Source organism: Thunnus albacares, chromosome 18 (genome assembly GCF_914725855.1).
Source record: "Thunnus albacares chromosome 18, fThuAlb1.1, whole genome shotgun sequence".
NCBI classification, from domain to species: domain Eukaryota; kingdom Metazoa; phylum Chordata; class Actinopteri; order Scombriformes; family Scombridae; genus Thunnus; species Thunnus albacares.
In genome coordinates, this window is record NC_058123.1 from 12986994 (window position 1) to 12999333 (window position 12340).

General features: G+C 38.1%; 1 protein-coding gene across 4 annotated transcripts in view; it reads right to left on the bottom strand.

Annotated features, from left to right (window-relative positions):
* Nucleotides 1-12340, bottom strand: part of nup214 (nucleoporin 214) — a 32731-nt gene continuing 20391 nt past the window's right edge. For 2 of the 4 annotated variants that reach the window (XM_044333826.1, XM_044333824.1), the window contains exons 30-36: nt 11849-11916; nt 11560-11737; nt 11222-11374; nt 8456-8627; nt 5984-6129; nt 3651-3684; nt 1-1652 (exon numbers count right to left, since the gene is read on the bottom strand). In XM_044333826.1, coding sequence (XP_044189761.1) covers nt 1616-1652; nt 3651-3684; nt 5984-6129; nt 8456-8627; nt 11222-11374; nt 11560-11737; nt 11849-11916 — 788 coding nt within the window. In that variant the 3' untranslated portion in view covers nt 1-1615. Of the gene's footprint in view, nt 1653-1769; nt 1816-3650; nt 3685-5983; nt 6130-8455; nt 8628-11221; nt 11375-11559; nt 11738-11848; nt 11917-12340 lie in introns of all 4 variants that reach the window. The other 2 variants (XM_044333827.1, XM_044333825.1) reach the window with 2 other exon arrangements.

The following is a 12340-nucleotide window of genomic DNA, read 5'->3' on the forward strand; positions in this document are numbered from 1 at the left end:
AGTTTGAGAAATTCCATTTATTTCCAGTATTTCATGTAAAAATATACAACAGTGGAGTTACTGCAAAAATCACTCGAAAAAGGAAAATATATATTTTTTCATTTCAAACTACAATTTTTTTTTTCCATTATAGTTCAAACTGTTGAATTTTACTACATTCTACACAGGTGTACCTTTTGACAAGTGTGTTAAAGACTGTATTGACAGAACTGGATTGAATTTTAATTTATGGAGCCATGCTGAAAACACCGTTTTACATAATTCCACCAAAGAATATTGAGAATGATAGAATATTGGAATAGAGAAGTAAAGTTTGATATTGTTTGCACATTTGCATGTGTCAAAGTGCGCAAACAAAAACTTTAAAATGTTGGACACAAAATAAACGTTGAACCAAACATCACCCTGGTGTGTGAATGTTATGAGAGTAAAGAATTAAGTGTGGCAAGACTGTAAACTGCGACTAGGGCTGTGACCAGAACCGCATTACTGCAATATTGAGGTCATGTGATACTGACTGTGGGGTTTTGAGTGGGCTCAGTAAAACACCAAACCACGGGGATGTGTTTCTTTTTCACCACAGTAAGAAATCCATACAGTCACAGACCTAACTGCATCAACGTGCAGCAATGTTAGTAGCTACATTGTCTGAAGGTCATGAACCTGTTTACACTCACCACTAACTTTTGCAGTTTATGTTCAGATTCCCGACTGATAATTGCAGCTTTTGCCATAGTGCACATTATTAATTACATTCTCCTCACTCATTTCATTGTAAAACTTTTAGAGACTGGGACACAGCTTCACATCAGCATCGTCTGGGACAATGGAAGATGAAATGAATACATTCTTAAAAAAATCCAATTTAAATCAGTTTTAGTTGCATTGTGTGCAGATGAATATGTTATTTCAAAGGAATGGACCATTGTTACAGAGATGTCAGGGTGGAAACTACAAAATTTGTTGTTCAAAAAAGTTTCACTGTCAAAAACTGGTGTAATAAAACTCGTTTAGACGTGTGTGAGCCTCGTGTTGTTCAGCTCCAGTAGGCACGATGTGAAGTTGCATTTATCATAGTCTCCAAAATATTTACCGTGAAGTCCATGAGTAAAACCTAAGCATAAATGACAGTGATGATGTAAATACTATGAAAGTAAGTCTGGACAACAAGAAAAAAAAAAAAAAGCCCAGAAATTATCCTGCACCCATTCATAACAGCCCATCTTTGGATCAAAAACATAACTGAAAATGGAACTATTCACGTGCATCGAAGGCCCAATACGAGCTTTTCAAAATTCCTCACACCGAGCAGTCTTCTGCTTGTATGGATGTCAACACTTCTTAGTGTTTTCTTAATAATAAAACCAGTGAATGCAGCAAATTAAAACCTATAGTTAATATACAGAGAGGGTTTGAACTGCACTGTACAAGTTTCTTAAAACTTGTAATTTCTGTCTTAAATATGCAAAAGTTTTCAACAATGACAATGCATGTAAATTTGGCTTCTACTTCACTTTATTCACCCGTTCAACCCTCGTCCCACTGTGTGGCACAAAGAGCTTGATTGCAGAAAGTACTGTAGCAGTGGCGTCTAGCTCATGACGGTTTAATAAAATTAGCTTCTCCAACCGGCAAATGTTTGAGAACTTGATCTGGAAGAAGAAATAACAGACAAAGCAGAGAGGGAAACATTATTGAAAAAGAGTTTGAACGCTTGAAACAGCATTACTCGTAGTAATATAAAGAAATTGCTTATTTATTTCCTCTACCATGAAGTGGACCTTCTGCAGGGGTTGTGGCTTTGTGGACTCTTATCTGTCAATCAAATTAACAGATTTGTAGAACTTTGCCTAAAATTATATTTTAGGTCTCAAGACTTCTAAATACATAAAATATTTTATACTGAATTACAAGGAAATGTGTATAAAATGATGTACAAGACCTGTAAAATTTTTCATATAATGTAAACGTGCAGTTACTAATGTATTACATATTGGATTTAAATATTTCAGTCAACTTAAGAATGACAGAGCTTCAATAAAGTGTTGAAACAACCAGACATATAATGTTAGTGATAAGGTTAGTGATTTGTTAATTTAAAAGAGGACGATCAGAAGAAATGTGAAATAGAAACACAGTGGAGCTGGATAGACAGCTTCATATTCAAAATGAACACAACATGGGAAAAAAACCCAAAACAAACATATTTACTTTCGTCTTCATAGATTTGATGTCTGGTAATGTGCTTAATGTGTATTGATGAGCGTGTGACTACTGTCATCTAAATCAATGCAATATTTAATTGTGAATGCTTGCAGTGTTCCATGGATATATGTGTGTGTATTCATGTATGTGTGTGTGTGTGTTTTTTTAGCTATAAGAATATCAGTCATTCTGTGTTTTAGTTTCACAATCCCATCGGGGTTACGCTGAGTTTTGCTGTGATGACTTGTCCGTATTTATTTTACATGGAAAAGGGCAGTAATCAGGTCATAATCCTAAGAATTCCTCTAATTTGACTTATTTTTTGTGCAAAAATACTGCAAGGGTTGAACTAAATTGCAAATAACATTGAGATTGTTTGAATTTTTTTTACTTAAATCCCATGTTTCTTCAAGCATGACGGTATTGGGGCGTTAAAATGGACAGGACATGGATGTATTTTTCCCATTTTGTCTGGTTTCAGTAAAAAAAATTAAAAATTTAAAAAAAAGAAAGAAAGATAAAGGCTTTTTTTTTGCTTATTTACAAGAAAATTAGTGACCAATAATTTAATATCGCTACAATCCCAAAAATGGGCACAAGTTAGCAAAGAAACACAATAAGCATAAAGCTGAATATAGAAGGGAGACACAAAAGAAAAAAAATGAGTGAGAGAAAAGGATTATTAATAGCATGCGAATGTCTCCAATAAGCTAAGTCTCGTCTCCACACAGTCCTGCACACTTCTGAGTGCATTCCACTGGAACACACCCCGGGGAACACTGGCTGCCATGTGACACACAGCAGCAAACTGAGGGAGAGGAGGCATAAGAGCAGGGGAGGAAGAGAGTGGAATTGAGGGATGAGAGAAAGAAAGGAGAAGCAATAGGATGGGAATGGTAAACTAATCACAAGGGGGCAATTAGTAAAGGAGTGTTACCAGAGCATTAAATCATGCACCGAACCATTTCGGGGACAGTGACTTCCCACAGGGGTAAGAATTATGAGCCATACCATACATTAGTATGTGCATGCAGCATTGTATTTATTATATCATTTATTGAATCTCCCTTCGTAAATATTATTCCATGTATTATTCATTTCTATTTGTGTTTTTATCCAAGGTTAAGAGTGCCAGACAGAAAAAACATCTCTGTATTTTTATAGTGAAATTGCAAAAAAGCTGAAGTTGACTTTAAATGAATAAAGAAAAGACGGAGAAGTGGAAATATATGAGGGTAGATGTGGTGGTATTAAATCTGAAAGGTTCTACGGGGAGCAGTGCTGTGGAAGAAAAGATGTGTGTTTTTGAACAGTAGTGTTCAAACACACACACCACGGGCACTGCTGCGGGAGGAAGAAATGTGGGTCTGTCTAATTGTCAGTTCATACTCATGGGAAACACAAAAAAGGCTTAAATTAAAATAAAATTTATTGACCACACTTACTGGTTTGCAGCCCCAAAGGTGTTTCCGGGGAATCCTACAAAATGGAAAAAAGATGACATTATTATTACTCAAGCTAATAAGCAGGGTGATTCTAGGAATAAAACACTGACTGCCAGTCTGGCAAAAGATGAAAAAACAATAATCCTAATGCAATGTTGATTTCACAGCATGAGTCATATCTAACTAATAGATCTGTGACTGTGTGTTGTGCACGCAACATGACCCGACTGGCAAAACTTTGCCACCCAGGACTATCAAAGATAGCAGCAGAGCAGGCAAAGAAAGACGAACGGATGAAAACGACACTTGGATGGTCTGATGTACAGCACAGTATGTATATGACTGACAGCAAAGCCATTAAGAGCTGCACAAATACAAGCAAAGAGACAAAAGAGAGAAAAACACAATGATCACACAAAAACAAGTGGGAGGAAGATGGCAAGAGAACTCTGATCTGTTAAACAAATTTGGGTCATGCATGCATATGAACTCAAAAAGTTAAAATTGAGTCAAAGTTGACTCATGTTTGAAATTGCAAATTGATTTTTCTATGGGGAATAACTTCTTGCCAAAAGAGGTAAATAGATGTCTTTTGTGAACCTTCATCTGGTGCACAGTCTACACTGAAAGTCTAATCACTGCACCCAAACAAGTAAATGTTTGGTTGTAAGATTCCTCGCTATTTCTGCGGTACAACTATCATTTTCTCGTCTGAACATTGATTCTGTTTAAAAAACTGATTGACGATTTTATTTCAATACTATTTTAATCATAAAAAATACACAAAATTATCTTTGCACTTGGCATTTTTTTTTAATCTTCTAAAGATCACCAACTAAAAAAATAACAAGTACACACGTTAGATAAATCAATACATAGTGGGTGGGGGGTTACAATTGTGATTTGTTTATTTGGTATAATCTTATATGATGAAAAGAGACGACTAAAAAGCCAAAAGGGTTGGGTACCATTCACATTTGAACCTATACCTGGAATATTAATTTTTCAGTACTTAACTCTCAAAAAATAAGTCCAAACTTCTCAATTTCAAGACTATTATTTATTTAGAACATTTTGTTGTGTGAGGTAAAACAAACAACAACAAATTAATAACAAACAAAGTAAAATAAGTTGTGTAGGCTACCTGTTGGAGATGTACTGTTTGCCGAAAATGCATCAAGAACCTGTTGTCTGCAGATCTTCATCAGACATCTCACTGTGGCTGTTTCTGCTTGTACTCTTCCTCTCTGCAGTATTTCTAACTGATCCACTGAACACATAACTCCAAATATCTCTAGATCTTGTTGTGTCAACTTGTTTTTATTGAAAAATAGCACTGCTAACAAAGTTCTGCTAACTCAGCGATAAACACATTTCTTTTTCTCTGAGTTCAGGCCTGGAATTAAGTCATTTTGAGGTCAAGGCCACTTTGGCCTTTGATAAATACAAATTCATTGGGGCATCGTGGCCAAAATGTAGGGCACCAAGGCAAAGACTAATGGTGCAATAACAATAAGTGATAATTACATTGTATGAAGTCAAAACAGTGTACAATCAACAATTAGGAGTCAGTGTATTGAAAAACAGTACTGGGTTTATTAAAACTGTGCACTGAATGTTAGACTTTTCCACAAAATGCTATCTGATTGATTTTTTTTTTTAAATGTCAATTATATTGTATTATATTAATTATAATTGTCATTGCTATATTATAATGATAAAATAAAGTCTTTAAAGCCTATAAATAGAAGGCGTGGGCATCCACGGCACTGGCCGTTTGGACGTGGTATAATTCACGCCCTGTAAGTTCTTAAACCTTCCGTTAGTTTGTCAGTGGAAAGGTTTTAATATGAAACAGTGGCAGGAAATGTTTTCATCAGCAGTAACTTAACACAGCCCTGATATGGCTGAAAGCAGTCAGGAAACAGTAAAGTAAGGCTGATATCCCAAAGTACAAACAGGAACACAGGACAGAAATTTCAGGTGCACATGTGTCAGTAAACTAGGAGGGATTTTTTGAAAGGCTTATAAGGAAGCTCATCAATGTTTATTTGAATTCACAACACAACCTGCTTTCAAGGTACCAAAATCTGGCATCATCTGATCCAACGTGAACAGGTACTCAGTAGTGCCAACGTAAGTCAGTTGGTGCCCTTAAAAGTACCGAGTTTGGTACCCAAGCAGACTTTTTTTGTTGTCATCACTATTAAACTGTACTGATGCTGGAAGAATTGCATACTGATGCTTACAATATTTACTAACTGCTGGTAATCAAGAGGACATTTGAGAATGATGAGAGAAGATAAACATAGCAACTGAAGTAGTAGTCTCACCTCCAGCCTGTGGCTGTTGTCCAAAGCCTGAAAAGCTGCTGGGCTGACTTCCAAAACCAGAGCCCTGCTGGGCCAGGCCTCCAAATGACGGAGCGCTCTGATTGGCTAGAGCACCAAAGGACGGGGCGCTGGGAGGTGAGGCAAAGCTGAAAACGGAAGCAGAAACAGAGGGTGTGATATAACTAAAAGGTTCGACTGACTGACTCAAAATAAATATCTGATAATGAGTGAGGAAACCATTTAACAGGGCTGGTTTAAACACACAATTTATTTTGATAAAGAAAATATTAAAACGTCCAGGATACAGTATACGATTTGTTTAGCTCCTTCCAAGTAAACATGCCAGCAAGGCAGAAGGTGTCAGATGGTGGTGTGTGTGTGTGGGTACTAGAGGATTGAGAGATGGGGGGTTTAAGTGATAATCCCTTCTACAGGACCCACGCCCATTGACTCCCGAGGGAGAGAAAAGAGAGAATAAGCAAAACAGAGGGAGAGAGAGAGAGAGCAGGCCAGTTTAATCTGCAGGCAGCATGACCCCAGAGTGAGATTATCTGAGGGGAATAATCTTGTTCTGCACAGAACAGAGCTCTATAATTTCAGGCACGTAGCAATGCTCGCTGCCACATGGTGGACACACAAAGGCTGTTAAAGCTGGAGAAATGATTTGTGTGGAAAGGAGGTGAATTAATCCCCTTTTCTGGAGCCTAAAATGAAATCTCAATTGGAAGGAGGCTGACTTGCTGAGGGCTGTGAAGATTCAGTGGTCTACTATATTTAGTATTATAGTAGAATTACAGTCCCTCATACGTCAGAGTAGGGCTGCACAATTATTTATATCAAAATTGTGCTTTCGATTGTCTGCCTTTATGCAATCTTACTCATAAATGACAATGATTCTGCAGCATTTGCATTAGCAGGGAGATCTATGACATCAAACTAAGTGCTCCTAATTCCTCCCCAAATTGTAACAAACTATGTAGAGGAAGAAGGGACAGAAACAAGAGAAATCTTACAAATATGAGATAGTCAAAGTCAGAAAACTAACACATACGTGATCTGTGAAGGAGAGTGTAGGCAGCTGCAATGGTTAAAATGTTGCATATCTATTGTCCATGACATGGACAAACACAGAGCAAACTCCAATATTCGCTAATAAAGACAGCAATATGTTGATTAGAGCTCCAGACAAAGCAAGTAAATGGACCTTGAAGTAAAATTTTTTTGAAAGCCTCTGCCACTTGAGGGGTTTTACCTGTTGGAGTCAGAAGAAAATACTGTGTGCATATAATGGCAGTGGATTCAACATTGTGAAAGCAGCCTCCTTTAATAAATACACAAGGCTTCAAGGATGCTTCCAAAACATGCTCCATTTGGCTTCCTAGTAAGCCCTGAAATTGGTTTATTTTATTTCGTCATCACTATTAATGTTAACAGAGGGTTTAACAATATGGTGAATGCTGACCTTGAATTACTTTATGTGTTATGCTTGTGTGATGGCGCAGTGAGCGAGAGAGAACACAGATGTTCTGATTTCTAAAAAAGCTGCAGGCAAAATCCTGCTGCTCCGCTCTTGCACACATATCCTGGTGACACTGACATTTGCAAATGTTTACTGACAGTAACATTGTAACAACCAAAAATGAGACAGTTGTTCTAATGCGTTACACTTCTTTTGTAAATCAGATGTTGTGCTGCTTCAAATATTTGTTGCTTTATGCCTTAAATGCTAAAGCAGGCATAGATTTAAACTATTACAGTATACTATACAAGTATACTGTACAGTATATTGCCAATGTAGATGAATAGATGTATTTCTGTGTCTATTTCTATTGAAGTCAACAGTGGCTAGCTGGCTGTCATTGTCACCCTAAAGGTGCCTTCAGACAGTGAGCAGTTTCTGCCACCGCCTCCTTGACAGCAACGAGAGAAAAGGCAGCCACCGCTTTTATGAACACGTGTAGCTATTTGCTGCTGCCATTTAAGTTGATGAAGGTTCAAGTTTATCAACTTGCCACCACGGCCTGCAGCGTGACCATGGCAACCACAGTAAACTACACACAAATTATACAATTTTACTGGTATCTGAGTCCCTTGCCTCTTCACCAGCAGTGAATGACAAATATATCAATATCAAAACAGTCTTGGAGCAACAACAGCTTAGAAGGCTGTTAGAAGGCTCTCTTTGGCTATTACCGCTCTCTGTTTCGTGCTACGTAAGCAAGGATCTCATCAACTGGCAATTGAGAAGAGGAAGCAAATCTCAATCTGAGGCTGATCCTACAAGATGCTCAAAAAAAAAGGTCTATCTATAACAAACTAAAAATTATTTTCATAGCTAACCTTTTTTTCCAAACCTTTAACAGATTTCTTAGTTTTAATCTGAGTGAACCACACAAGAATTCCAATGTGCATGGACCCTGTGCAAATGGCAATAAAGTCTCTTGAATCTTGAAAACATATAAAGTTTCGTACCCAAATCCTCCCATGTTAGCAGCTGCCGTTCCCTCTCCGAACACTTTACCAGCTGAGGAACCCATGGCGTTGTTAAAGGAAGGGCTCGAGCCAAACGATGCTGCGGCGCCAAATGACGGGGAAACACCAAAAGAAGGGGGACTCCCAAACACTGGTGCGCTGCCAAAACTGCCTGCAGGAGGGAAAGTAGATAAAAAAACACATTGTAAGAGAAGGCAGAAGAAAATATTCAGGGAATTAGATTGTCCAAAGTACCTATACAAAGACAAGATAAAAAAAAAAAGAGGAGTTTGTTATGCTGTTTCCATGGCTGTTGAAGGATGATGCGAGCATTTCTACTGGACAGAAACACATCAGTGTGAACGGTCCTGCTTTGACTCCTGCGTAAATATTTCTATACATAAATCCCATGTGTCGTCTGAACCTGGGCTGACTCTACCTGAAAGGGTAATAACAGTACACATGTAAACAGATGGAAATGATCATTGCAATATTCAAATTTTGTTTACGAAAATCATGAACATTTTCCTGCATGATTAATACAGTTACTGTATTACTCTTTGTTGTGTGCAGTCCATTATTGTTTTGGAATAACACAATGTGGCAACTTAATGTTGGGTGACTACTTCACACCAACTCAAAGCCTCAGATGAAGGAGTAGCAGGGGCGAAAGGGTGTTCTGAAATTACAGCCTGGCGACCAGCATGCCCCAGTAAATAATTGATTGAGCTAATGTAACAAGATTACATTTCCTGTATAAAGGCCAGTGATAGGGCATTAGTGTGCTGAGTGGTACCAATATCCCAGTGGGGTGGAGGGATAGCTTGGATGGCAACTCCTACTACTACTACTACTGCTGCTGCTGCTGCTGCTGCTTATTACACAGAAGGGCAAAGAAAAAAATCTAAGAAGGAAGCTCGATTTACACTTTGAAAACAAGCAATCTATTTAGGGAGGGATCAAGTTAATTCTTCATGCTTTTCTACACTTAATTTCATCTGCTCTTGAGCCACTCTAAATGTTTAATTTTTGTCAGCAGTCTCATAGCTTGGATTTAGGAGCATTGTAGGCAGTTCAGACCAAGTTTACAAGTTTATTAAGAACAAAATCTCTCCCAACTACAATAATAGCTAATAAGCTGAACATGTGTTTGGTATTGCTTCCACTAGCGGCTGTGTTTTATGGCTCTGGCTTCCACAGAAAAAAAATATTTTGTGACCCTGGTAAAGGACTGTTAAGTCCTAAACCATCTTTTGGGCTGAGAGTAAAACTTCTGCCTTCAAGCAAAAAGAAATGCACATTAAACTTTTCCTATTGCCTCTTTCCTTCCTCAACTTGCACCTAATGTTGCTTGTGTCCTGCTCTAAAAATAAATAGTCTCTTCCAATTTTTAAATATTTATTTTATTAACCTCCATTAGCTAATGAAGAATTTTAACAACATGAACAGGCCTGATACAAATATGAAACAAAGCCAAATAAGGATGGATGTCAGTCCTCTTCTAAGTAAACTGCAAATCAATTTTAAAGCAGTGAGACAACCCTATGACTTGACACAGAAACACGTGGATGCTGTTTGTCTGATTAACATTAACTCATAAAGTATAGTATGACAAATCAACAAGGACAAAGCATAACATCAGCTCATATCTAGCTGTCTTCACATGTTTTTAACTGTTATGAAAACCAGATAAAGCTAAACTGTAGCAGAAAAATTGCTATGTTTTCTAACCATGCATGACACCGCATGATTAGCACAAGATGCAGAGAAAGAGATGACAGAGGGAGTCATGTCACGGTTGAAGCCTTTCAACTCAGACCTTTCTATTTTAATGGTGTTATGCTTTTTACACATACTGTACACTTGCAAATGCATTTAAATATACATTATTTTACCCCTAAAATTGCAGTTCTATTGAATGATAATATTAAAAATATAGATCACCAATATAATTGTGTGGCTAGTATATTGTGGTATTGTTTTGTTGTATGGTTTCTTTGTTTTGAGTCTGGTGTGGAGGATTTGTATCCTATACCAGAAAATTTTCAATAAATATAAAAATTAAAGTTTTGAAATAACTGTAGCTTAAATAGGTAATTAAAAGCTGTTCGTGTAGTAAATAGACATCTGATACTGAAATAAAAACATAACATCTTTGACTCGTTGCACTGAGACTTAGCAGTGCTGAGAGGTAACGTTGCATCAGCAGTATTGAGGCAGGTAATGATGGAGCATCTGACTGCTCTGCTGGGGTGAGGAGATAAGGGCACTTGCTGTAGCTCAAATGATAAAGGAGAAGGCAATGTCAAGAGTGTGCAGCTGAGTGAAATGGGGAATGTTTGAGTATGCATTCTTAAAAAGGCATCCAAATCACAGCCATCCCACTATTACTGAACCTCACATATTAATAAGCCAGAACCCCATGAGCCAGATCCGGAAGAAAATGTTAAAGTACAGATGATATCAAAAATCACTAATTCAAGCCCTATCAGCTCAACTATGCATGGAATTATAAAATTCTCCAATTACTTAATAACAGGAACATTTACTCAGCCATGTTCTCAATTCTAATTAAGAGAATTAATTCATACCCCAAAGAAGTAGGAACAGCACTTCATAAACAAGTCTGGTTTGAGAATGTCAGCAGTATAAATTGTCTGATATACTGTTAACTGCAAAATACAAGCAATCATCATTTCATATAGTGGACAAGAGTATTTCAAGGGTGAGACAGAAAGCGCTAAAGCAATATGGGGAAATCTGTACCTGCTTTTGTCGGAGTAGAGAAGGAGCCAAAGCCCTGGGAGGCGACACTTCCTCCACCAGTACTGAAGGTCCCGCTAGGTTTCTGCTCTCCAAAGGAGGACTGTCCGAAACCAAAGGTCTTAGCACCACTATTTCCAAACAGACTGTTGGTACCTTGAGGAGAAACAAGTAGATACATGCAACTTTCAAGAACAGCAAAATGAGGATTTGTTTATTTTGCTCAGTGGTTTAAGTTTGGTGTCTTGTATGGTAAAGCAGATCTAACACTTACTGAACAACATGTGAGCACAGGTAGAATAAAAATAAGAACTCCAGTGTTCTTCATTGTTTTAGCCTACCTGTCTGAGCAGGCTGCCCAAACCCTCCAGGGGACGCAGTGGTCCCGAATGGGTTCTTGTTGGCAGCGTCTTCGCTCGGTTTGCCTCCCAGGCCGCTGAAGAATCCTCCAGCAGTGGATGAGCCTGCTGTATTGGTTGAACTTGAACCAAACAGACTACCGCCCGACGACGGTTGCTGCTGGGAGAGTAGTGTTAGTTAGGCAATGTGTATAGAAGAATGCGTGAAAGGTTTAAGTTCAAGAAAATTCTATTCATATATTGTAAACTATAAACAATCAGGGGATGATACCTGTCCAAATACACTCCCACTGCTGGGTTGTTGGCCAAAGACAGGGGTGGCGGTGGAGCAGCCAAAACCTGTAATAAAAAGGAAACAAAAAATACAGTCAAGACAGACAATTTTTTGTCAACTCTGCATTAGGCTTGCCACAGTAGTTGGTGTTACCGGTGTCACACAGTGTTCAGGCATTAACCCAATACATTTCTTGCCCACCGCCCATACTGTCGTCCTGCTTTTTTTTCATAGCAATAAAACCCATTTAGTTCATTTTCGCATATCAGCGCCCACGTTCATCAAATCAAAAAACTCTAATTTGTAAAATACTAAGCGTGTTATCAATACTGACACGCTACAATTATAAACTCAAAGTGTTTGCTCTGTGACCATCCACAGCAGCAGCAGCAGTCGCAGCACAGAGTAGAGGAGTGTGACGTCTGTCCTCCCTCCTGCTCTATGTTGTAGACACACGTATCTGTTAGCGAGCAGCTGGCCTCATTTCTC